The sequence below is a fragment of the Camellia sinensis genome, chromosome 14, assembly GCF_055761805.1.
Source record: "Camellia sinensis isolate YWXY chromosome 14, ASM5576180v1, whole genome shotgun sequence".
NCBI classification, from domain to species: Eukaryota; Viridiplantae; Streptophyta; class Magnoliopsida; order Ericales; family Theaceae; genus Camellia; species Camellia sinensis.
Window position 1 is genome coordinate 12820671 of NC_138974.1, and position 27594 is coordinate 12848264.

The following is a 27594-nucleotide window of genomic DNA, read 5'->3' on the forward strand; positions in this document are numbered from 1 at the left end:
GGCTATCAAGGGAATCATGGAGGATCCTGAACTTGTCTCTGACGCTGAGCTTTCAGATTATTCAGACTCTGAGCCACCAGCCGATTTAAGCGCAAATTAGGTGTTAATATCTACACTTCGACAATATTAGGTCATGCATTAATATGTAATGTCTATGTTAGACTAAGTGTTTCCGTAATGAGTTTGTCAGATTGTCTGCCTAATATTTGTCTGTCTAACTGTTATGTTTATGTATTGTGTGTTCAGTTCAGGGTGTCCAGGATGTATGTAATGTGTGTTCAGTTCATGGTGTCCAGAATGTATTTTTGCGGGAGACTTATGTCTGTACTATCTATGTAACTAAAAACTGTTACATTTGCAACTTTAGTTGTGTTGTTTTCATGCCTGTATGAGTATTTAGTAAATTAGTGACTTCGTATATTATGTATTAAGTTTTATTATAAAAATGTTGACAAAATTTATTTTAGGAGCTCTCGCGGTAGCCTTCGTCTTCTTGGCCTACTCTGCGGTGCTCTTCGCGTCTCACCCTTTGTCGTTGCTCGTCGAACTGCACAGTGTGTGGGTGTGCTTCGGACTGTAGAGCATGCATATCACCTTCTAACCCAAAACAAAGACGAAATAAATTTTTTTTTTTAATGAAAACAGGTACAAAACGGTTTTACTAAACTGGTTTTCTGAATTACATTCTCACATTCTAACCCAAAACAAAGACAAAAGAATAAATATATATATTTAAATAAAAACGGCTTTAGTAAAGCCAAAATAAATTTCTGAATAACACCTTCTAACCCAAAACAAAGACAAGAAAAAAAAAATACATGAAAACGGCTTTAGTAAAGCCAAAAAAAAATTATTAATTACATTATCACCTTCTAACCCAAAACAAAGACAAAACAATAAACAAAAAAAATTTACATGAAAACAGCTTTAGTAAAGACAAAAAAAAATTCTAAATTACACATTCTAAACCAAAACAAAGACAAAGACAAAAGAAAAAAAATAAATAAATAACACGAGAACGGCTTTAGTAAAGCCAAAAAAAATTTATGAATTACATTATCACCAAAACAATGACAACAGAAAAAAAATTAAAAAAAATAAAATAAAATTTATATGAATAGTGAAAGCGTGGTTTCAATCCATGCTTACTGTAGTGAACAGTGAAAGCATGAATTTTGTAAATGAACATGATTGACTTAATAATATCTAAATGAACATGATTTTAAAACTATATATATGAAAAATATTATGTAAAATTAATATATGAAAAGAGGCTTTTCCTATAAAAATTTAAATGATATATAAATTGGCTTGATTCCCAAATGCTTGGTAATTAGTTAAAAATACTATGTAAAATTAATATATAAAGAAGAGGCTTTTCTCATATTATGTAACACAAATTAATATATGAAAAGAAGAGGTTTTTCCCATATTATGTAAAATTTCTGAATTACACCCTCTAAACCAAAAGAAAGACAAAAGAAAAAAAAAAATTAACATGAGAACGGCTTTAGTAAAGCCAAAAAAATTTTATGAATTACATTATCACTAAAACAATGACAATTGGAATAAAAACAAAATATTAAAAAAAAAATAAATGAACAGTGAAAGCGTGGTTTCAATCCACGCTTACTGTAGTGAACAGTGAAAGCGTGGTTACAATCCACGTTTCTTTAGCTGAACAGTGAAAGCGTGATTCACAATTACGTTTTCTTCAGAAAAAAAAAAAAATTATATGCACAATGAAAGCGTGGTTTCTTCAGAAAATGAATTAAACGAGATGCACAGTGAAAGCGTGGTTTCTTCAGAAAACGAATTAAATGAGATGCACAGTGAAAGCGTGGTTTGAAATCACGCTTTCTTCACAAAAAAATTTTATGTTAAAAGCGTGATTTGCAACCACGCTTTCTTAATTAAAAGCGTGGTTTGCAATAGCGCTTTCACTATTCACCACATTTTGGGCTCCAAATAGTGAAAACGCGATTTGTAATAGCGCTTTAGCCTAGTTTGAAAATTCCGTCCAAACTAGGCCTAGTTTGGGAATTAAAATACAAAATAGGCTTAATATGGGAAAAGCCTCTCAGTTGAGAGTTTCTGCAGCTTCGTTTGAGTAGTGATGGCCATACACTACAACAAAATGCACCTTTGGCGACTAATTTAGCGACTAAAAAAAATTTAGTTGCCAAAAGTTATGGAATTGGCTACTAAATTATTTTTTAGTCGGCAAAAGTATAACATTTAGCTACTACTTTTTTTAGTAGGGGTATATTGGTTATTAGCAACTTAAAAAAAATTTAGTCGCTAAAAATTGCCATGATTGGCGACAAAAAAGAATTTTTGTCGCCGTATATTAAGTTTTGGCTACTAAAACCAGTTAGTCGCCGAATGGAAAATAAAAATTTATTTTTTTACTTTTGGCGACTAAAATTTTGATCGCCAAAAGTTTATTTTCAGCGACTAAAAGAATCTTAGTCACCATAGGTTGAGTTTTGGCTACTAAAATATTTAGTCGCCGAATAGAAAATAAAAAATTATTTTTTGACCTTTGGCGACTAAAATTTTGGTCACCAAAAGTTTGTTTTCGGCGACAAAAAGAATTTTAGTCGCCGTAGGTTAAGTTTTGGCGACCAACATTTTAGTCGCCGTTTGAGTTGATTTGGCTAAATAATTACTTACATTTTTGCCGACAAAATTTGAAATTAGTCGCCAAAGCTGCCAAAATTTTAGTAGGAAAATGAAAACCTATTCGCGCCCTCCCAGGTATTCTCCTCTGTTTAGGAATACAAAGCACTATCTCTCTCTCACACACACACAATCACCACCAAATCTCACCTCACCTCAGGCGCTTACCACCGGGAAGCATTCGACGTTGCACATTGCCACCGTCACAAATCGCCACCGTTGCAAATCACCACCGCCACTGCCGCAATACCAGGTTATATCTCGCTCTTTCTCTTAGTCTCGCACTCTCTCTCGTTCTCGCTCTCGAGCTTGCCGTATCCCCAAATCGTATAAAACTTGCCCTAGATCCATAAGTGGCTTGCTATGCTAGTGTTGTTGCTCTTTATGATATTTGTTAACCCTTTTTATGTTAACTAATATACTGAAGTGCCTCTGGGAAAGAGGTGGGAGTCCAAATCGGGTTCAATTTATCACGTAATTAAGAGTGATTGAGTAACTAGGTACAAACTGTATAAGTGACAGGCATACTACATTAGGCAAAATAATTTTGTCATGAAATTAATTTTGTAGAGTGTTTAAGCTTTTGGATCTGTGGTTTTATTTTTATCAATGGAAGACACAAGTTTAAGCTCATGTACACCCACACTCATCATTTCCACCTTGCTCCCTTGTTGATTGTTTGATGTTTGAGGATCAAAACAAAGGTTAAAAGCCCTCCTAAAAGAGCCTCTGTTGCTGCAAAATTCCATCTTTCCCTTCCCTCTCTTAGTTTGCTTCATTACTAGGAATAGTTAATGATGTTGCAGGTTGTGGCTAGAAAACAATGATTTGATGAGGTAATCTATCTCCATTGTGTTCTTGTTGTCATTATCTTTTTTTCCCCCAATTGTTGTAGTTGACTAATGTCTGAATTCAATGTTTTAGAGTGATTTGGAGTATCAATTTTACTTTGTGATTACGAAGACGATATGAAATAGGTAGGCAATAGATGGTAAGATATTGTTCACTTTTTAATTTTTAATTTTTTGTCTTTATATTAAGCATAAGTAATTTGTTGCAAGCTAAACGTCTTTAAATTAATGAGCAGATGACAAACCTAACTAAAGAGGAATTTGTGCACATTCTTCGTCACCAAAGCACCGGATTCTCTCGGGGGAGCTCAAAATATAGAGGAGTGACCTTGCACAAATGTGGTCTATGGGAGGCTCAAATGGGACAGTTCCTTGGGAAGAAGTGAGTGCTGTTAAACTCAAAACTGTTACTAATTAATTAAATGATCCTATTGTTAGATGTAAATATTAGAAGTTACAAAACCTAGTAGTTGGTGTTAGGAACTATGATTTGGTTTTTGAGAACTTGCCATTGTGCTTTTTCTCATGTTGGATAAAAATCTAGGATGGTAATTTCAAAGTAGAAAAGCTTAGGGACCCCTTTTATCTATGAGATTATGATGTTTGCTTGCAGGTATATGTATCTTGGGTTATTCAACGGTGAAGTAGAAGCTGCAAGATCCTTGTGTTCTCTACTGCAGCATCATCAGGATTCGCTATTTTGAATCTGGTTAGCTCAGTGATAGCTTGTTAGATTTTGTATTCTCTGGACTGATAATCAGATCATGTAAGTGAACCAAACAACTCCTAAAACAACCGTTCTTTCTCTTTCTGTTTTCTGCTTTTGGAAACACACTGTTTAGCACAGTCTGAATCTGCTAATATGTCATACACCCTCTGATACTTTGTGAGATTTTACTATTTTTTTGTGTTTTTGATTTGATGTTTCTTGTTTTAGGATGGAGATTGTTTGCTTGAAATTTATTCTATAATTGCTCTGTTTTGTTTTATTAAGAAATTCCCTGTTTTGCTAAATTGTTCTATCTATAATTATGTATAATTAACAATCTAATTTGGGCTCTGTTTGTTTTGGAAAATTCCAATTCAGTAATTAAGAAGAATCTTTGTCTTGATTGATTCAGAATGATTTGCTTTGATTAGACAAACCATAAATCATAAACTGTATAGAACATTATACAAATAAAAAACAAATTGTATTGGTTATGGCTTGTTGGGAAATTTTTATATCTATATCTCTCTATATATATGTATAACACTATTTTCTAAAGCTAGAGATGGTTAATTGAATGTTTGTTTTGTGACTTGAGATTTTTATGCTTTTGGCACCATTAAATGATGTAAATGTTGTTTTTTAATTTTTTTTATACAAAATATCATTTTTTCAAACAACCAGCTGAAGGAAAACAGTTATTGTGTCTGCCTAGCATTGTGGTGGTCTGAAAGAAGTCTTGATGGCATTCTAGTGGAAGTTGTAGTATGATGGTGATGGTATCAATGGTGATAGAACTAGAAATCTTATTGAAACTACATTTGAACAAGATTAACCTATAGTAGTGCATCCTGAATGAAAGTAAGTTTGGATTCACATGTTTATCTTGCAAAATGTCAGATGTTTTATAAGACTAATCATTAAAGCAAGGGCCTATGAATCTGCGTTGTATTTACACACATATCTGGGACTATATACTAGTTTGATCACTTTTTGGGAGTCCATTCATATGATTTGAAATGTTTAGTGGGAATTTAGACTTTGTTATGTGGTGGCACTTAACATTATTCTGTTACATGGAGATAATGATGGTTTAATTTTGTTATTGGTTATTGTGCCATTGTATAACTGCTCTCTGTTTTGAGAATCTTTTTATATGATTGCATACCACTTGCAGCTGATGAAGCATATGACTACTTTTTTTTATGGGTAGTGAGATGACTTATTGGAGCAATAATGTCACACTTGATTGTTATGTGCAGGCATCTTAGTCGAAGTATCTAAATTTTAGTTGTGGGTTGAAATTTTATTAAATATAATTAGATTTGATGGCTTAACTAAATGTTGTACCTTATCTTTATGTAATTACCAGCTTGTTTCATTGGGCTAATTTCTTTCCTCATTTCATGCAATTTTTTCCCCATTATTGGGTGTCAACTGATAAATATTTGCATTTACGTACTGATTATTGATTATAAGTTGACTTTTGTGATTATGGTGGGTGAAATGTGAATAAAACATGCCTATATTTCACCTAATTTCACACACCTTTTCCCTTTCCCTTTCCAAATCCCTCCCCAAATCCCCCAACCAAACACAGCATTAATATTATTTAGACAAATACTTGGAGAAGTACAAAATACTTCTAATTTAGTATAGTTTAGCTACCCCCTCTATTTAAAATAACAGCAAATTGGTCTTCTGTCTTCATAAAAGGTACTCAGCCTGAACTTCAGTTTTCGGTAATAAAATATTGGTCCACTTCAATTTGCTAAATTTTGAGATGCTGGCCTTTAGGAGTCTGGCTTGTGTGTGAACCTAACTTCCATGCTTATATAAATGCTTTATTCTGATGTATATGGGGAATTCCTGTAACACAGAAGAGAAGTCATGTCCTAGTTTTGGTCCTCTAAAACTGGAGTCTACGAGGTGTTATTCTCATTTTATTACTTTTGGAAGTTCAAGCTTTTATCCTTACACTAAGCACTGATGAGATATGAAAAAGAAAAAAGAAAAAAAAAAAACTTGGTGTTCATTTTGATGCCTCATTTCATTTGTTCATTTTTTTTGGAATTTCTGTGGCTTTTACAGTGGAATTTATCATTGAAACATGGAGGCATGCAAAAAACAGGAGTTCTTCATATCCTCTGGTTGTGATCATCTTTAGGTTTCTTTGAAGTGACAAAATTCATAATTTGACATCATTTTTTAGATTGGTGCCATTTTCATAATGGCTCCAGTCAAAATAATTGACTTAATTGGAATGCAATACAGAAAGTTAAATGGCTATTCACTTTCCTTGGGACTTTCAAATATACCTTTTGACTTACACTTCATACCAATTAGTTAACAAGGGGTAACTTCTGTTACTATAAGGAGATTAAATTGTTCAAGTTATTTTTAAGAAAATGGCCAGATAATTATATATTACTCTCCATCTAGTGAGCCAAGACATCTTTTGTGTTGTTTGCTAGCCTTTTGAATGTCTTCAACTGCTAGTGTGGAGGTTAATTCGTATCCTTCCATTTCAACTGCTTTTTCATTCACTTTAGTTCACTTACCTATTGCTTGTTTTTCTTCTCTCTCTCTCTTTTTTTTTTTTTTTTGTCCAACAGATTTTTGAAGGGCCCATTCATGTCAATGTGAGCCACATTATTCATGATTTATCATTTGGGCCAAAATATCCTGGAATTCACAACCCACTTGATGAGACTTAACGGATTCTACGTGGTTCAAGTGGAACATTCAAATATTACATAAAGGTTTGATTCCTGGTCTTTCTTTGATAAAATTGTTGATTTATCTTCTGGTGTTTCCAATATGCACCTTCTTTAAGATAGCTGGTCATTTTTTCTGCACATATGTGCTCCAGATCTTGCTGTTCAAGGGGACCCTTGCTTAAATGATCATTGTGTTGTCCTCAGTATTGACTAGCTAAAAGAAAAATAAAACTGGCTATTTTTGCACATGTTATCTTGGAAATATTTTTCTTATGATCATTAGAATTTACTAGCATCACACACTATCGAACAAATTTATGGGACGCCCTTATGGAGAGTGGGTAATGACCATATAAATGTTGTGTTTGGATCATGGATTCATGGTGTGAAAAGATAGGAAAAGAAAATGAATGAAAGCATTCCCTTACCATTTCTTTTCACGCAACAAATCCAAGATCCAAACATAGTCTTAACATGACTCTTGTTCGTAGAATACTCATTGGATGCTTTGGTCTGATAAAGCATACAAAGCACTCAATTGTCAGCCGTTGCAGGCTGAAACCCAAATTTTCTCTGTTATTGAACAATAATTTATTGAAACAACATATTCATTTATTGAACAAAAATTTGAACTCTGCTTTATGTATATATATAGTTCATTTAATAGTTGGGTTTATATTTAGGGTTTTACCATTCTTTTTCTTGCTCTCTGTTGAGAAATTTGTTTGTTTCCATGTAGATTGTTCCAACTGAATACAGATACTTATCAAAAGAAGTTTTACCAACTAATCAATTCTCAGTCACGGAATATTATTCTCCTATGAACGAGTATGATAGGACTTGGCCAGGTTTGTTTGGACACTGGAATTTATTTTGATCCCTCTCTGCTAACTCTTCTTTCTCTCTTCCAGATCTTTTTTCTGTTCCTTGCAGCTACTATCATCTGTGTTCCAATTACGAACCCAATTGTTATTCTATCCAGCTGTTTACTTTCTGTATGATCTGTCACCAATTACTGTGACCATCAGAGAGGAACGTCGCAGTTTTCTCCACTTCATCACTCGGCTTTGTGCAGTATTGGGCGGTACATTTGCCTTAACAGGTTTGTACTATTCTCTTTACTCTGCTTTTTGGAATTTGGGAAAAAGTTGCACACACTGAAGAATGAGGATCTGGAAAAGGTATCCTATCTGAGATGATTCAATTGAAAGATAACCATCCACTTAATAACAAAATCGATTTTTTTTTTCGTAATAATTCTGAAAATTTTCCTCATCATTTAAATTTATTTTGAAATCTAATTTTTTGAAAGGTCTGTGCTAAAAAGAAAAAAACTGTAAAACTGGTTAAAGTGACAAATTACCAAAGGAAACAGAAAACATTGTGGCTGTGAATTTTGCATTTTTTACAGCTTCATATTTGAACTCACGCACCGTTTGTTTGGGCGAAAAACATTTTTTTAAAAGTTTTTCTCATTTTTCTTGTGTTTGGTACAACGGAAAATGAAAGTCAATAGAAAACGTTTTCCATGGTTAATAAAAAAAAGGCCTATTTGCGCCGAAAATGTTCCCCACTTTTAAGGTAGAAAACGTTTTTCAAACTAAAGTCTTAGCAATGTCACCATCACCTCCACCACTTCGATCACTGTTACTGCCACTACCACCACAACTCCACCACCTTCACCTCCGTCCCGCCGCCACTACCACTAACACAACCATTAGTTTATTAGTTTCAAAAATGCAACCAAACATAGGAAAATGTTCTCCCGAAAACATTTTCTCGAAAAAAGTTTTTTTTTGTAGTTTTGAGAATCCATCTACTGCAAAAGTTTTGAGAATCCATCGCTATAAGTTTTGAGAATCCATCTACTGCAAAAGTTTTATGAAACCGATGTTTGAGGTTATGGGCAGGAATCTGCTCACTGTCATTTTTAATTTTCCTAATCACATAAGGTTCACTTTCCATTGATGTTCTCATAATCATTACAAGAAATTTCACTTTTGGCGACTAAATTTTTAGTCGCCAAAAGTCAATTTTTAGTCGCCGAAGGGCTTTAGTGACTAAATTTTTTGGTCGCAAAATTAGTAGCCGAAGAGTGGTCGGGAAAGCTAATTGGCGACTAAAATTATTTCAGTCGCCAAATGTATTCATTTGCCGACTAAATATTTAGGCGCCAAAAAGTTGGACATTAAATTAAATTAGACCCTTTTCGTCGACCAAACTTTTAGTCGCCTAAAATCCCAACTTTTTAGCTACTAAAATTTTAGTCACCGAAAGTCCCCATCTTTGGCTACTAAATGTTTAGTTGGCAAAGAATTCCTCTTTTGGCTACTAAATATTTGGTGGCCTAAAGTTCTACATTTTTTGCTATTAAATTTTTAGTCGGCAAAAGTGTGTTTATAATTTAGTTTTTTGTTTTTAGTTACGAAATATTTTAGTCACCAAATGTTTGATTTTCTTTTGGCTACTAAAATTTTAGTCGCCAAATGTTTTTTTTTTTTTTTCGCTACTAAACTTTTAGTCGCTAAATGTCTTATTTTTTTTGCTACAAAACTTTTAGTCGCCAAATGTCTTTTTTTTTTTGGCTACAAAAAACTTTTAGTCACCAAATGTCTTTTCCCAATTTCTTTTTAGCTACTAATTGTTTAGTTGCCAAAAATATGATATTATGTTTTATTGCGAAATTATAATTTCTCCACAACCTGTCTATATACAATACAACCTGTAATACGTGTAAAAACAAAATGATACATACAATTAATCATTTCACAATTTGCATCCATATACCAAAAATAAATAACATTAAATATCAAAGTTCATACAAATCAACTATTGTCTAAACTAAAATAATAATTCCATACAAAATATGTCATACAAAAATCAAAGCCCTCCGTATACAAAAAAATACATTTACTACCAAGCGAAATTGCCATTTGGCATGGTACAAATTATCATCGTAATATATACCACAACAAAAGGTGATATATGTACCACGACAAAAGTTTTCTATGGACCATGACAAAACGTCCTATAAGTATGCTGACAAATTTAGTATATATGTACCACTACAGTCATTATCTGTTGATTGCCAAAAGTTTTCTGTAACAGTAATAATGAACTACACAAAAGTTGAGGACAACAAAAGTATTATATTAGTTCTACACAAAAGTGAAAATTCCTCTCCATACACTAATATGGATTATCCACAAGTCCACGCAACAAAACCATCTACAAAGAAAAACAAAAAATGAAACAGTAGAATTGGTTACAAAATATCAATTCAGTCAGCCATATGAAACATGTTCTAACATGCATTTAAGGTAGAACAATCAAGAAATGTCTTCTTGGAAATAAAAGAAAGTATATATATGTATATATATGTATCATGCAATATTTATTCCAACCAAATGCACAAACAATGTAATATGCAATTTCTTCGTCCTATAAATATATAAAGGCAATTATTAGAATATGTAGATGTTATTTTAATAAAGTTGTTACTTTTTTAACTAAGTGTTGCAAATTTTTCGACTAAGTGTAAGGCGTATTCGGGGGGCTGTTATGAATTTTCGCCCTCGGAAAGCCTTTTTTGAGTATGTTTAGGGCGTATTCGGCTCTAACTCCCAACCTACGGGTTCGAATTACATTCCGTTAGATCTCACAAGTCCTATTTGTCATGGCGAAGCTATCCGTGTGAGCCACTCGGTCGTTTGGGAGCTGTTTTGAATTTTCACCCCCGAAACGCCCTTTTTTGACTAAGTTTTAGACGTATTCGGCTCTAACTCTCTACCTATGGGTCCGAATTACATTTCGTCAGTTCTCACAAATCCTATTTGTCATGGCGAAGCTATCCGTGTGAGCCACACGGTCGTTCGGGGTTGTTTTGATTTTTCGCCCCCAAAACGCCCTTTTTTGACTAAGTTTTGGACGTATTCGGCTCTAACTCTCTACCTACGGGTCCAAATTACGTTCCATCAGTTGTCACAAGTCCTATTTGTCATGACGAAGCTATCCGTGTGAGCCACACAGTCGTTTGGGGGCTGTTTTGATTTTTCGCCCCCGAAACACCCTTTTCCGACTAAGTTTAGGGGGGTATTCGGCTCTAACTCCCAACCTACGGGTCCGAATTACGTTCCGTTAGATCTCACAAGTCTTATTTGTCATGGCGAAGCTATCTGTGTGAGCCACCCGGTCGTTCGGGAACTTTTTTGAATTTTCACCCCCGAAACGTCATTTTTTGACTAATTTTCACAATCTGAATAAGAGATAAAACTAGATTTAGACAAAATCAAATATCATACCGATCATAACCCTTCTAACTTCTAAGTTTGACTAGTACCAAATGAAACATTTAAGTAAACCATAAATTGTTGTGCTATGAAGTACCTAAATTCAGTCCTTGGGCCTATTTTCCAGTGGTAAGATCAGAACAAACTTCTGCAGCAAAACAAACTAATCACATTCCCAAACACCCAACTCAAACTCATCTACCTAACCCAATGGACTTCCTTACCTGCTGTAGATTTGCCACAAAGTTATGCACAGAGTAGAACCTGCCCAGGAAGAGAGTCTTCATCCATATTGCCACCTCTGTCTTCATCCAAATTGATCCAAAGAACAGCACAAGGCAGAGCTTTCCATATCTAGCAAGTAGCAGCAACAGCAGTAGCTAGCAACACTCCATTTCCGCAGCAGCAACTAGCAACTAACGGCAGCAGCAACAGTACTCCTTTTCTATAGTAGCAGCACTCCAAAAACAGCAGCAACACTCCTTTTTGCTCATTGTGACCCTTAATAATGTAAAAGATACATAGTATTTCAAAACATTAAAAAAGAAGGCAAACCTTCTTTAGTACAGCACTTATTTCCTCATCATAGTCCAGTTTTGATGCCAAGTGAAGATCCTTAGCAGCCTCTCCCCATTAACCAAGCATTGCCCATGCCATGCAATTCAACTGTTAGACCTATCATAAAACATACATCTTCTTCCATTCAACAATGAAAAAAAAATCAGCCTATACAAATATACACGTCCATATTAACAACAGGAAATAAAAAATAAAAAATTTTAGAGTCTAAATCAGCATGTACCTGCAAAATCAATTAGAAAAGGGAATTGAAAACACTTCTTTCAAACTAATAACACTTGAATCTAAAATGACAATAATTTCCATAAAAAATCCCCCAAATCAATCCAAAATAATCAAATCCAACAATCAGAACAGCTTCTCTAATCTAGCCCTAGCTCAATTTCATTCTAATCACACAAAAAATAATTCAATTTTGATTTTAAATCAGCATGTACCTGGTAATCAACAGTTGGATAAACGTAACCAAAAGCGTTTCCTCTAGGTTTCCAACAACCAAATCAAACAACAATCATATACCCAATTACACACATATACAGACTTCAAATTTCCATTTCCGCCATTAGGGTTTGGAAATCGAACAATCAGATACCCAATTACACACACACATATAGAAATCACTGAAGCTTTACACACACACACACACACACACATATATATAACTTTGAACATAGATCACGAACCAACAAAAATCGAACACAGAGAGAAGTAAAGGGTGGGTAGATTGTCATTGATCTGGTGAGGAAAAGAGAAGATGAGGAGAGAAAAAAATGTAGAGAGAAGTAAGCCACCGGAAGCGAATCAATGGGAGGTGAGGCGAGGCAATGGTGAGCTGCGGCGACGATGCTCGACAATGGAAGATTGACGGAAACTGTGGTCGTCTGCGACGACGAGATGAGGGGCGGTGGTGATCGATTCTCTGTAAGAGAGAGAGAGGGAGAGCAAGAGAGATAGAATAGAACCGTGTGAAGACTAACAAATTTGGGTAAAAATTTAGGCGCTAATATGAAATATTTCCCACGAAATTTTTATACACATTCGGCGATGAAAGTTTAGTCGGGAAATATTAACAAATGACGACTAAAATTATTTTAGTAGCCAAAACATGAACTAATGGCGACAAAAATTTTTTTAGTCGCCTATTGTTAAACTTTTGGGGACTAAATTTGTTTTAGTCGCCAAATTCAGTGCCAAAAGTGTAAATTCTTTGAAAATTTTAATTACAATTGGCGACTAAACATTTTAGTCGGAAAAAGTCAGCAAAAGGCTACTAAAATAATTTTGTGCCTCTTAAAGTAAGTTTTTGGCGACTAAAATTTAGTCGCCAAAGAGAAAAAAATAATTTATTTTGCATTCGGCTACTAAATTTTTTAGTAGCCAAAAATTAGTATACGGCGATTAAATTTTTTTTTGTCGCTGAAAGAAGTTTTTGGCGACTAAAAGAAAAAAATAATTTTTTTATTTTCCATTCGGCGACTAAATATTTTAGTAGCCAAAAGTCAATATACAGCGACTAAGTTTTTTTTTTGTAGCCAATTCTGGCATTTTTAGCGACTAAATTTTTTTTAGTCGCCAATAATGACTATACCCCTACTAAAAAAAATTAGTAGCTAAATATTTTACTTTTGGTGACTAAAAAAAATATTAGTCGCCAATTCCATAACTTTTGGCGACTAAATTTTTTTTAGTCGCCAATTTTGGTTGCCAAAGGTGCATTTTGTTGTGGTGAATGTAATATATTGATATTTAACAGGAGTGTTAGATCGGTGGATGTATAGACTTCCTGATGCAGTAATGAAGCCAAATGCTAGAAGTATGTCGCGGTAAACATGGGGATTGCATCTATTAAAGCAAAGATTATATAACCACTAATTGATAGCGTGGTGGGAGTCTGAAATTATGCTGCTGAGGGAGATTATATATACAGCATTATATTGGTTGTTTAATTTTTCTTTCTTGTTTACCCTCGTCCAACTGATGATTCAAGCCGCATTGTCATCTTAACACTGTTACCCATTTTATAAATGTCTCCCCATGCATGTTGTGGTTTTTCTGGGAAGAATGTGTAAGAGGATGTACTTGATTACTTCCCAAAATACATGGGTCACATCTGAATGATGATTGGCTAATCTTGGGTAAATGAGGGCACACATGGCACGAGGTGATTGGATAATTTTTTTGTAGCTTTGTTTTATTTTATTTATTTTTGGGGATGAATGGATAATATGGATGAAGTGGATGAGATTTTGGAACTCTTTTTTTATTATCCAAATTATAGTGGAAAATCTCACCTTTTTTGATAATTGTCACATAAAATGGATTTTAACGTCGCGTTTGGTTGGGGTATTTGAGAAGGAATTTGGAAAGAGAAAGGGAAAAAATGTATGAAACTATGTGAAATGTAAGTATATTTCATTCATATTTTATCTACTTTTTCTCTTTCTCTTTTCAAATTCTTTTCCAAATCCTTCAACCGTATAAAGAAGAATCAAAATTTGGGGATTGTCACTTTTGCAAGATTATCCTAAAAATGATTTTTTTTTCTCAAATTATTACTTGAATTTGGAGATTACCTTCAAAATTGAATTTGTACACATCATTACGAGTCTATCACTTTAAAATAAATAATTTATCAAGTTTTTTCCTTTTTGTGTTTTTTTGGGGAAGAATTTATCAAGTTAATTATTAATTCAACAATCAAAATTGTCAAAACGACGTCGTTTTGACAAATTTGAGTCATTTGAGCCACAGAAATTAGGGCCCTCAAACATTTTCCTTATTAATTATATAATGTTACTGTCATATCATTTGGGTGGCAATGGGTTAGTTATCCTGCTTATATACCTAACCAAATTACCTTATATTTGATCTCCCGCAATTTTTGTCTTGAACTCTAGTAACACCTTTCATTGCCCTTCAGGTTCATTGCATGTTTCTTACCAATTTGATTCTGTTATACATTAATTTCTAAATATAATTTTAAATAAAATCATGAAGTTGATTAATTTGTGAGTTTGGTATTGATTGAGATCTAGAATAAATAGATTTTTGTTGAAATTATTACAAAATTATGATTATATATTCATTAGTATTCTTTTCCATTTATATTTTTAACCAATCCAATTCGTTGGTTCACGATGGTTAAAACATTGAATTAGGCTGAGGATTGGTGGATTGAAGCTGGGTTTAAAAAATTAAAAAAATTACATGGGTACATTTTTAAAAATACTTACAAACATTAAAGTGATAATTTTTTTCATTAACATTAATTAATTTTTTAAAATTTCACTAAATTGTAATTCTCTCTAAAAATTCCCCAATTTGTTAAAGAGTGGTTGGATTTGTGATTTTCCCTCCCTAAATTGACACAAATTATACAAGGAGAAATTATAAATCAGGTGGGGCTTTAAAAGGTAAATTTACATATTAATGAAAAAAATTCCCCAACATCCACTGATGATAGGTTATTTCTCCACTATACAATCCTGTTAAATCTGCTGTCCAACCGGTGACTCGCTCCAACCAGCAGACCGGCGGGGGTTGAAAAGCCCTCTATATATTTTAAATTAGGGCTCAATTGACGATCGATCTGTAAATCAATCTCTCTCTCTCTCATCCGCGATTGATCCCCTCATCTCTGTTCACTCAAGTCCAGGTGCGACATCTTGTTCTCCGGCGACGGCGGCTAAAGTTCAGGTACCGACTCTGCTCCTGCTCCATGCATCCCCTCGGAAGCTAAATCGAAAGAGAACACTGATAATATTAATCGTTTTTCTTTGTTTCCTCAGCAACCAAACTGAGTATCTTAGAATATTGTATACAATTGTTTCGTTTATTGGTGTCAATTTGTGAAGCATCTACGAGTTCCATTCACAAATAATATAACAGTTTCTAGAGATTTTTTGTTGAAAATGTTTTTTTTTTTTAAAAAAAAAAAAAATATGTTTTCGTTGTTTGGGCCTTACATGTATATACATACATCTTCAGTTGCCTTTCTTTGTGGCACTCTGAAATGGAGATAGCTTTTTCATTTCTACTCAATCAATAATCTGAACTCTGATTTGGTGTTACAGAGCTTGGCTTATTTGATAGCAAATGTTTTTTTTTCCAATTAAAGTTTTAGATGGTACTTGCTTGGTTTGCAGAGTTAATGTGGGAGAAAGTATCTATAGTTTTATTTATTTATGACATAATTACGACATCATCGGTCAATCACGGTTCAATTTTGATTGACTCGATGGTTGAACCATTGATTCTAAGACCCAGCCTTTTTTAGGTTTCCTTAACAATCAGGGTTTTAGAACATTGGTAAGAAGGCCTACCTCACAGTTCAAAGGGGGAGAGAGAGTTAGGACAAGCAAAGATGAACCACAATCAGCAATCGAGTGATGGCAGGCACGATGATGATACTGTGCTCTCTGATTTCCTTGCATCCTTGATGGACTACACCCCCACTGTAAATTATCCTTGAAAAGCTCAATGAAAAACCTATGTATGCTTTGTTTTCAATAATAAATTTACTACTGTGTTTTCTGATCTCAGATTCCAGACCAATTGGTGGAGCATTACTTGGCAAAAAGTGGGTTCCAATGTCCCGATGTTCGATTGTAGGTACTTTGACCCTCTGCTATTAAAATCGTACAATTCGCGATTCGAATCATACAATTCGATTCGATTCGATTCAGTGGGTAAACGATATGAACATATTATGTGAATCGCAAATAGCTATGAATTGTAGGTGAATCGGTGAATTAAATTAGTGAATTGTGAATTGATTCGAATCGCTAAAATTGATGTTTAGCTTTCTTTTTTGGTTTTTTATTGTTGAAAAATGGTTCACAAAACATTTTTAAGGTCTTTAAGATTACTACATGCTATCTTTTGGCTTTCTCCCTCCCTATTTACTCTCAAATACTCAAACTCTAACCCCAAAAAATGAAATTTCTCTCTCTACAATATTCTAGGCTTACATATTCAATTTCATTTAAATACTTGCATTTACAAGATAATTTTTTTTTAAGGCATCAAAAGAGATTTTTGAAAAAAATTGAAAATTTTGATTTTTTAACCTTGTAAAATATTGTTGTTGTTGAGTTATTGTTGCTTGAAAATTAAAAGTTTGTCTTTGTTTGCTATCTTTATTGATAAAAAATAGTATCTAAAAGGCAAAAGGTGAAGTGGGAAATATGGGAACCCATGTTAACTTCTTACCTAGACCACATGATCATCATTTAAAACAATATTTTCATTGATTTAAGTCTAAATAGTTCATATTTATTAGATATTTAATATCTATTTTTTATGTAATTTAAAAAAGGTATATTTTAAAAGGTGACCGAATCTTTACGAGTCACGATTTAATTCGATTCGTGATTCGGTACAATACCATTTCAATTCACTATTCAAATCCCGATTTGACAACTATGCTTCTACCCCTCCTAAAATGTCATCCTCGTATTTGTCTCTCTATTTGTTTGCCCTCTATTTGGTTGCCAACAAAATTGAAGTAAGTGAACAATCAGATTAAAAAGGTAAATGGTTGTGTTAAGGTCAGTTGACTGGATGTTTGTGTGTGGGGTTTGTGTTGATGAAAAAATTGATGATTCAAAGCAAGTAATTTTTCTAATTTCCTCAGTTTTCTCACAAAGGAAACCCACAGTGAAGTACGACAATGTCATTAGAGTGTTATCCAAAAGCTGAACAGTGTAGGAGGGCTACGAGGAGTATGAGGGATTTTGATTCTTTTTTAAGGGACTATGATTTGATTGACCCGCCTTGTTGAATGCTTAATTTACTTGGTCCAATTTGCAGGAGGTGCTTTGAGAATATGTGGTTGGATCACCCTTTCATTCAAAAAGGATTTTAAAGAGTGATGGGCGAATTGTAGGATTCAAGAGTGGAAGGGTTTTAAGTTCATGAATAAATTGAAAATGGTCAAATGAAAGTTAAAAGAATGGAATAAAGAGGTTTTTGGTTATTTAAAGGCCAAGAAAAGTGAGATTGAAAAAAGGTTTGAGGTTCTTGATTGTCTTGAATCTGGGGGGAATTTGGTAAGGCACTTAGAAAGGAAAACTCGAATTTGAAAAAGTAATCTTTAGAGAATCAGTTCATCAGAGCCATTTACTCGTGATTGTTTTCTATGGAAGGGAATCCTAGAGCAGGGATTGAGGGTCTTGATTGGTGTCCAAATTATGTTTTCTTATTCAAGAAGTTCATTTATGTGCTTTCTTTCTAGTTGTAATATCATATATGGTCTCTGATGTGAAAAAACTGTGCATATTTTGTATTTCATTTTTCTGCACATTTGTATGGATATGTATATCAAATCATTTATCTCCTTTATTTTTTGCAGAATCAGACTGGTAGCTATTGCTACGCAGAAGTTTATTGCAGAGGTTGCAACTGACGCTCTTCAGTATGTTTCTAACTTCTTATAATTTTGTCATTACTGAAGTCTTTTCATTTGAGATTCACCAATAGTTCTATTTACAGGTTCATCGTATACATTTTCATATTTGCACTTCGAATTTTCATTATTTAGATACTGGTGGTGCAGTGGTGTTTTACATTTATTTGGTTATTGTAAGTTACCCATCTGCATCTTAATATAGGCAATGCAAGGCAAGGCAGGCAGCTGTAGTCAAGGACAAGAGGGATAAGCAGCAAAAGGTGCTCACATTTTACTAATGTTTTTCTACTTTTCATTTTTTTATTTTTGTATATGTCCAGCTTTTTTTCTTTTTTTTTTTCTTTAGTTTAACCCGATCTCTCTCTCTAATAGGATAAGCGTTTAATCTTGACAATGGAGGACCTCTCCAAGGCTCTGCGTGAGGTAAGCACTTTAGGGCTTCAAGCAGTATTGCTATCAAGAGTCAAATTTATGCCAGCCAACCTCAAAATGACAATATCATGTGGGTGTTTGGGAAGTGGGTTTTTTTATAGGTATTTTTAGTTGTAGGATATTATTGGAGAAAAATTTTTTTGGCCTTGTTTGGTTTGTTTTTCAGAAAAAATTTTGAAAAAAATTCTCTACAAACAAATTTTTAAGAGTAATTAAACTAAACAAATATTTTAAAAAAAATCTCAAAATTTTGTTTGGTTACCTACTTTCCAAAATCACTCTCTCTCTCATACACATAAAATTAACCACTTTTTTTTATAACTCTCTCCCCAAAACAATTTTCCAAAACCATTTTTGAAAAAAGACAAACCAAACGAGTTTTCGTACTTTTTATCTCAAAAACTACTTTACAAACACAAACCAAACACACCCTTTGTGTTTGGAAAGATAGTTGGGTTTTTTTGTGGTTGGGTGTGATGTTTGTGAGAGAAAAAGTGAAATGATTATGGGGTTTGATGTGATATTTTATTTGGATCTGTTTTTTTTTTTTTTTTTTTGTAACCAATTTGTCTTTTAGTGAAAAAAAAAACCAAAAAAAATTCTCCCAAACAGCGCCCATGTCTCCTAATGGTTTGAGATGCAAAATTTCTAACCTCCAAATTTCGGTAGTCATAGAACTTTGGCAATACTGGACATCAAAGTTCTACCTTTTCGATTTGAATCTTGTAAAACATGATATTTCAATAGATGGATATATGTGAAAAGCATGTTTTGGAAAATGTGCTAAGACGGTGATTCTTTGATAACTGATATATCCATGTTATTAAGTTTTTGATATGTAAAGTAATCTAACCACTGAAAAGGCCTAATAGGGGTGTGACTTATCTACACAGGCAGCTTGCCTCAACCATTATGAGAATACCTTAAATGCCAATATTTGAATAGACTAACTACATAATGGCACATAAGCCATGGAAAATTGAGTTACGTTAGGAGAGCAGAAGCATGTTTTTAGGCTCTATTTATTTGGTTCTTTATTTATTTTGTGTAGATAAGTAAAAATAAATGCTGAGAAAGCAATTGGGTTTTCTAGCTGAGAAAGCTGACTTTTGCTAGTACCTTCTTCAATTAAATGCTAACAGATTTCTTATTTGTATTAGAGTATCTGTAATTGGTATATTGGCCTGGTTCTCGGTGATGGCCTCCAGAACTCTCTCATTCTTTTCAGATTACGACCATTTTACGTTGATTTTAGGTTTCTCGTTGTAATTGAGCAGTATGGCGTGAATGTGAAGCATCAAGAGTATTTTGCTGATAGCCCCACAGCTGGGTTGGATCCTGCTTCAAGAGATGAATGAGCTCGGTGCCTTGTATCTGTAAAAACAAATACTTCATGGTGGCTTGCATTTTGAATTCAACTTTTAACTAATTTGCAAGGCTACGAAAATACACCATTATTTTTACATATTATGTCATCAATCTGTAGATGATTTCATTTCATGGTCTTGTTGCTACACAATTAGGTAGATGCAGTTATCCTGTTTTCTTAGTATCTCTCTCCCCTCGACAAAAAGAAAAAAAAAATGGAAACAAATACTTTATTTGTATTTGTATTTTATTTTTTTATTAATGAGAGGATATTATGCTGGATTTTGAAAGCATTTGAAACTGGCAAGGTCTATTTCTTAAATAAATGTAGGAATTTGTTGAACAATTGCAGGCAATTTCGGTTGTTAGTTGCGATATTGCATTGTGAAACACCATGGAAAATGCTATATGGCATTTTCTTATTACTAGATACACAAACATTGATCTAACATTTATTTATTAATATAGTCCCCACTATTTTTGTGCCTAGTGGTAAAAAAAAATAAAAAATTTCTTGTGATTGTGAGATTCGTTCATGAGAGGGCTCTTTTATTATTACTTTTAATTGGGAAAGTTGAATGGGTCTACAGGTTTTTTCCCCGTGTTAGTTTTTTGAGGTCCAAAACAAGAAGTTTTTTTGGTTTTTTTCGCTTAAATAGTTTAAAAGTGAGATTTTTAGTTGAAACCAAATAGAGCATTCCCCAAAGTGATGACCCACATCAGAATCCAAGGGTAGTGTGATTTTAAAGTTTGCAATGACGTATAACTTGTAATTGCAAAAGTATGTTCTAAACATGATACGAACACTTCATTGCATTTAAAAGTGGAACCAATAATATTAGTTAAATATATATTTTTTCCCCCTTAAGAGAGTTGATGATGAAACATGTAAGGGATTGTAAAGTAATAATTGGATAGGATCTCGCTGCACAACTTAGGTTAATAGTGTTAAATGTATGTTTTAAAAAAATGCAAGAGAAAGATAGAAGAGTCGGAGAAGTAACCCCCACGAATTAGATGGTGGAATTTAAAATTTGAAAATTTAGCACTCTTTAAGAACCTTATGATTAAGGAATGAAAATAAATTTTGAATGAGAAAACTAGCTCACATGTGTGAGATGGTCAATTGTAATAAAATTAAATAAAGTAGCAAAAGAAGCTTCTGGTAAATTCAAGAGAGTGAAAAAATTAAATAAATAAATAAATAAATAAAACTTGATGGTGGAATGACGAGGTTCAAAAAGTAATTTGTCACAAAATTGTCTCCACAAGTGGGAATAACGATTTTTTTTATTTTTTTATTTATTTATTTATTTATTTTTTTTTTGACATATGAATAAAATAGCTAAAACCTTAGCTAAGAAAGCCATTATGGAGGCTAAGGAAGCAATTATGAATGATGGTGAAAAAAGATATAGATAAACTTGCCAAGATAAGAGAGGGAAAAAAAGGGTAAAAACCTAATTACATCAAGTATACTAGGAAAATATGAAACTGTGCTTGAGTTATTTTGAAAAGCTATTTAATGAAAACCACTCAAGAAACATAAGTTTAGTCGAACTTGATACTGCAGTAGTAATATAAATTATAAATTATTTCGCAATATTAGAGTAGTTTGGGGGGGGGAGGGGGGGATAAAACGAGGCTATGAGGAGGATGAAAGTGGCAAAAACTGTAGACCAAATGCAATTCCCATTGAAATTTGAAAGTGTTTCGAGTGATGAAGGGACAGTTTGGTTGACTAATTTGTTTAGAAAGATGCATTACAAGAAATGCTTGATAAGTTGAAGAAAAAGTCCATTAGTTCCAACATACAAGAACAGTGGTGATATTCAAAGAGAGATTAAGACACAACGGGATAAGAAAATACATGGTTATCTTAAACTTTTAACTGACGATATGACAGTGAATAAAGCCAATTGGAGGAAATGTATCCAATTAACTGACCCCAAGTAAATAGGACTATGGCTTGTTGAGTTGAGAATCATGATGGAATGATTCAATTTTAAGAATCCAAATGCATCCAACAGTTTCAAATTCTTCAGATGATCCTCTAGCTTTGAACTAAACTCATTTACATTGATCTGAGTCTCAACATTCCAAAAACCATAGCATTAGCATGGACACTACATTTATCACTAGAATGGAACATCAACAGTAATTACCTTTATTGAAAACTAACCACAATCTTGGACTATATCACAAAGCTGGTCAAGTGTGTCTGCAAGATTCCCAAGGGATGTGATAAGTCTGTCACCTTGATGCCTAGTGAAATCAGTCTGCGAATCCTTGACGTTTTTTAGATCAGCCAAGAGACAGTCTGAACTCTCACCCAGGACTCCTTTAAGTATGTCAGTGATCAATTTCGCATTCTCATATAGTTTTGCAGCCATCATTTGCTCCTTCTCTTCCATGTTGTTCTTAAGCAATATCTTCTCATCTTTGCTGTGTTTCAAAGGCTTTACCATTTTTTCTACTCTGCCTTGCTCTGGCATTATCTTTTTATTTATCTTACGTTTCTGAGGCGTCACCCTTTCCTCTGTGCTGCGTTTCTGAGGCATCACTCGGCGCCTTTGCTTCTTCAAATCTATGGTACCAAAAGTACAAAAACACAGATGTAAGCACCTCATGTTTTGAGATATGGCTTGCACTGGTGCACTTCCTACAGTCTCAAGCACAAAGTCACGCAAAAAAGCATATTGTAGAGAACTTACTATTAAAATAAATAAATGGTATCTAGAGAAACTTACAGTTGGGAATATATTGAAGGAACCAGGGAGCTATGTGTGAAATTTCAGCCATTTTTAACTTCTTAGTGATTCCAAAACCAAGTTTTGGAGTTGGGATTAACTAATTCATGGCTGCTCCGTGAAAGACCGATTTACGGACTGCCAATAAATAAAAGACACATCGACTAACTTTAGTTACATCTTAAATACTTCACTGCTACATGAGATTCTACATACACCATACCAAATGTGATTACCTCCCTCCCCCTTCCCCTTGCGCCTCTACCTCCTCTCCCTTTGCCGCCTCCGTCAGCAACAATGCCCATTGCCGACCATTCTACCCGCAACCCACACCATCGTCTATTGCTACCTATGCCTCCAGCCCACTCCTACCACCAACCAACACCACCTCTCTCCCCCATCCACTCTAACAACCACTGCCTTCTCCCTTCTCCCTTTCCACTCCCACAGTCCCCACCATCAACCAGCGCCAACCACCCCATTGCTCTTGGTCTATTTTCTCTTTGTTCTTGGTTGGATCGTGGAGATTGAGGGTACTGCTGGTGGCTCTACTGGATTAATTGTGCCCATTATGGTGATAAATTAGTTACCAATCCCATTTATTTTTGTGATATAATCTAATAATGATTAGCCTTAATCATTTTGCTTGCCGGACATTATCTTCCCATGATGGACATCCAGCAGCGAAAGAAAAAGAAGAAGAGCAGTTGGTGGACCACAGAGAAGGAAAAGGGAAGTTGTTGTCTAATTCTCAGGTCATATGAATAATAAACCAAAATGCTGATATGGCATAAGATAATTGGTTGTTGTAATACATACACTTTACGGATGGGACATAAAGAATTTAATCCCATGTAGTCCCTCATCAAAGTAGGATGGCATGCACATACGATGAAGAGTCATGTTTGGAGAAACAAACAACTAGACTGAGATACCATAATGAAAGTAAAGTCAGCATAAATTGCATACCCTATCATAAAAGCGGTATTTGACAACAAAATCCCAATTCTTGGTGGAAAAACACGTCCTATTCCTATTGACGAGCTCCAATATAAAATTTTCTTCGGGATTCAATAGGGTGCTGCTATTCACATCTAAGAAGCACGGACACTTCTAAGAAGGTGACGTATCCGTGTCGTGTCCGTGTCGGACACCGACACTCTTTGGACACTCTTAGGACACGTGTCCGATACTCTTCAAAACGTGTCCTATTTTTTAAATATTTTTAAAGACCCGGACGCTCTTTGGACACTTGGAGGACACACGTGTCAATTGTTTAAACACCTGTGTCTATTGATTATACATATGTGAAACTAATTATAAGTTTGAACAAAACAACTTAAGATACAATAATAAAACAAAAATCATATAAATTTATAGGAAATAGTGCTATATTGTATTTTTTATTATCTTTGAATGATATATTCATATATATAATATATAATAAATATATAAAATTATATATTTCATGCGTGTCCTCCACGTGTCGTGTCCTGTATTTTTTTAAAATTAACGTGTCGACGTGTCCGTGTCGTATTCGTGTCGTGTCACGTGTCCGTGTCCATGCTTCTTAGATTCACATTCATTTACCAACCTGCTGAAAACCCCTTCCCCTTAGTTCATAGGTTGTTCATTGGCTAGTTGCACCACATCTTTTTAGAACCTGATTTGTAATGAATGTTCTTCTTCCAACACTATAAATTGATAAACATTCAAAAGCTAAGCCAAACGTCCATCTTCTCTTGAAAATCCTTATTACAAAGTCCTTGATATAAGTACTTTCAACTGCAAGAAACAATGCCGAGACCAAACATACCCAAATTTTGCAACAACAAACACCACTAAAATCTGACTGAAATTCTAACCTATAATGGTCATCCAATGCCAAATCAAATACTATTTCAGCTCAACAATGCTAGTGTACGATTGAAATTACTCAGATTTCAATCCAATAGAAGATAATTTAAACTACCCATTTTTGAAGATTAAAAGGGCATGCAATGCTAGCAATCAAATAAACAATCAAACACCTAAATAACAGTTGAATGATATGAGAAAAAGCATACCAGGCTCGGCCACTCCATCGGCGACAGCTTCAGGATCAACATCCGGGTCAGTATCCGACCCATCACCCACCTTCAAATGATCATCAATGGCTTTAAACACCTCGAAGTCAAAATCCTCAGGAAACCCAAATTCGCATCTTCGCTCATAATCAATCGACCAGTACGATTCGACCCGGGACTCAGACGATTCCCAGAGCTTGATCTTCTTGTAATCGGAGAGAAGGGAGTCCCATTTACGGCGACACTGGTTGAGGGTACGGAAGACTTCCAAGGAGTTGCAATTCTCGACGATGATCTTCCATTTTTGGAAAGAGGAGAGAGTGTTGCGACAGTCGCGTTCGACAGCGGCGATCTCTGTGATAAGGGTGAGGGATTCTTGGGAGGACCAGTCGGGAGCTACCTGGGAGCGAGTGCGCCGAGAGGCTGAAGCTCGAGAATGGCGACCACCGTAGTCTTCTTGCTCATCCATGGACATGGTCAGCTCACCCCCACTCAGAGCTCTCTCAGATTGTCTTCATCTTTTGTGTATTTTTTGGAAGTCTAAAGTTACATCCCCGGTCCTTGCCTTTTTCAAATTTCACATTTCGGGAGGTTCTATTTACACACATACATTCTCTTTTTACACATTCACCTTAATTCACGCACCAAAAAAAAAAAAAAAAAAATTACTCATCACACATAATTTTGTTTCAATTATATCCTCATACACACACTCCTAATCCACACACCTTCTTCCACACCAGCAAGTAACGTTCAAACCCTAACCCTAACCAGCAATCACCTTGCCGGCGACGACGCAGCACCGGCGACACTACCGCGACCTCTCTCTCTTTTTCTCTCAGTCGCGAAAAGGAAGGCAACGACGACTCGCAAACGAAAGGCGACGACAACTCGCAAACGAAAGGGGGTTCGGATGTTGATGGTCAAACCAATGTGTTTTGTTCAGATGTTAATAGTCGAACCAAATTCATTAGTTCGATGGTTAATTTCCGAATAGAGGCGATTCTTTCAATATTGGTTGTCCGAATGGTAAGAAAATGAGGTGATTCCACGATGCCCGATGGGGTTGGGAAGAGAGACGGGAAGGCAATGGGTTCGCAGATGAAAGGGAGTTGCAGTAGTGGATGAAGAGGTAACGACGTCGATGAAGGAAAATAGAGGCGGCGGCCATGGAAGATGGTGGTGACTGATGGTTAGGGTTAGGGTTATGTTTTTGGTTGAGGGTTAGGGTTTTGTTTGAAGAAGAAAGGGATATTTTGGTAGTTTCATTTTAGGACAAAAAAGTAATAAAAAAAATTCATTAAGTGTGTGTAAAGAGAGTAAATGGTGTGTGCAAATAGAAGATCCCTCACATTTCTCCTCAAAAAATAGTAAAAGTCATTTGTCAAAAATAATAGTAACGAGGGACTTGGCATGCAGTTGTTTTAATTTAAAAGTTAAAAAAATTATTAAAAAATTTATAATTTAAATTAAAAAGTGAAAGATTCTTTTTTTTCTTTATTTTTTACATATTTTTTCGTAAAAAAACAAAAAATTATTTCAAACATACTAATTTTTTATACCTCATATTTTAATCAAAAAAATAAAAAAATTATTGAAAAAATTTGTTCCCAAACGAGGTTTTAGTCCAAAAATCTAAATTCTAATTTTATTTGTTTAAAGGTTCAAGCATTGAAACATTTTGTCTAAAAAAGACAAGCTCAAGTTAAATAACCAAAATGTCCTTCCTTATATATTGGGTCCCAAACCGTCTCACTTTGAACTTTGATCTCTCTCTCTCTTGTGTTGGTCTCAAACCCTCACTGAGATCCCTACCTCCCTTCTCAGCATCGCTCGTGACCGTCTCTCTCCTCCGCCAATCTCCTCTCCGTTGATCTACCTCCTCCACCTACAACAAAAATAATCTATGGTGACGAAAATTAGTGAAGAAAATAAAATTTGTCACTAAATAAAAGTAATTCGTGAGGAATTTATAAATTTTGTCACATATAATAAAAAAAATAAAAATGATAGGTGACAATTTATTTTCGTCAATAAATACTTCATTTTAAGTGAGGAAAAATTAAGTTTCGTTACAAAAAATTTTCCCGCTACTTTTTTTGGGTGGCGCCAAAATTTTGGGACTTTTGGTGAGAAAAAAATTTATCACTAATTATAAAATTATTTGTGAGGAATATATTTCCGTCACCAAAACGTTTTAATATTTTTGATATCTTTTGGTGAGGAAATAATATTGTCACTAATTTTGGTGGGAAATTTTTGATATATTGAGCGGTAATAAAAAAAAATAGGGTATTAATTTTTTACTCTTTTTCTGTTTATTATCTCTCTCTCTCTCTCACTAGGGTATTAATTTGTCTTACCTCTTGCTCCTCTATCACATCGATTGCCATCGTCGTCGCCTCTGTTAGCCTTGCCGATCGCCGCTGCCACTCGTAGCCTTGCCGGTAACTGCCACTAGTAGCCTTGCCGGTAACTGCCACTAGTAGCCTTGCCGGTAACCGCCACATCTTCTTTGCTCGGTGATTTGGTACGTGATTTCTCTTTGCTCTTTTTTTGGTGTCTCTTTCTCTTATTCTCTGTTTTGGTATGGTAACGAAAATTAGTGAAGAAAACAAATTTCGTTACTAAATAAGAATAATCGATGAGCAATTATAAATTTTGTCACGTATAATAAAAAAATAAAAATAATAGGTGACGAAATTTATTTCCGTCAATAAATACTTACTTTTAGATGAG

At 34.4% G+C, this 27594-nt stretch overlaps 3 protein-coding genes across 30 annotated transcripts; 2 read left to right on the plus strand and 1 right to left on the minus strand.

Moving 5' to 3' along the window:
• The first annotated feature begins 2709 nt into the window (after positions 1 to 2709).
• LOC114301889 (uncharacterized) lies at positions 2710 to 14047 on the plus strand. 17 transcript variants are annotated; one of them, XR_014350382.1, is made up of 9 exons: positions 2723 to 2935; positions 3489 to 3518; positions 3607 to 3673; positions 3770 to 3915; positions 4147 to 4299; positions 6858 to 7004; positions 7702 to 7810; positions 7945 to 8064; positions 13584 to 14047. XR_014350382.1 is itself a non-coding variant. In XM_082905364.1 (7 exons), the coding sequence occupies exons 5-7, from the start codon at positions 7793 to 7795 to the stop codon at positions 13655 to 13657; spliced, it is 261 nt and encodes an 86-aa protein (XP_082761490.1). In that variant the 5' UTR covers positions 2723 to 3673; positions 3770 to 3915; positions 4147 to 4299; positions 6858 to 7004; positions 7702 to 7792; the 3' UTR covers positions 13658 to 14047. The 17 variants fall into 17 exon arrangements, 3 of the variants coding, with proteins under 3 accessions (XP_082761490.1, XP_082761491.1, XP_082761492.1); XR_014350386.1 differs by having other exon boundaries at positions 3607 to 3659; XR_014350380.1 differs by having other exon boundaries at positions 3489 to 3659.
• A 1120-nt stretch (positions 14048 to 15167) lies between these two features.
• LOC114301895 (transcription initiation factor TFIID subunit 10) lies at positions 15168 to 20332 on the plus strand. Of its 12 annotated transcripts, none has more exons than XM_028246848.2 (7): positions 15168 to 15526; positions 16107 to 16286; positions 16373 to 16437; positions 18183 to 18245; positions 18442 to 18499; positions 18612 to 18662; positions 19949 to 20332. In XM_028246848.2, exons 2-7 carry the CDS (start codon positions 16194 to 16196, stop codon positions 20027 to 20029), a joined length of 411 nt encoding a protein of 136 aa, XP_028102649.2. In that variant the 5' UTR covers positions 15168 to 15526; positions 16107 to 16193; the 3' UTR covers positions 20030 to 20332. The 12 variants fall into 12 exon arrangements, with proteins under 12 accessions (XP_028102649.2, XP_082762662.1, XP_028102650.2 ...); XM_082906536.1 differs by having other exon boundaries at positions 15182 to 15630; positions 16132 to 16286; XM_028246849.2 differs by having other exon boundaries at positions 15182 to 15526; positions 19927 to 20332.
• Positions 20333 to 21898: 1566 nt separating this feature from the next.
• LOC114301700 (uncharacterized) lies at positions 21899 to 25429 on the minus strand. Its single transcript, XM_082905958.1, has 2 exons — positions 24856 to 25429; positions 21899 to 22626 (listed from the first exon to the last, which is right to left on the minus strand). Exons 1-2 carry the CDS (start codon positions 25328 to 25330, stop codon positions 22217 to 22219), a joined length of 885 nt encoding a protein of 294 aa, XP_082762084.1. The 5' UTR covers positions 25331 to 25429; the 3' UTR covers positions 21899 to 22216.
• Between the last annotated feature and the right edge of the window lie 2165 nt (positions 25430 to 27594).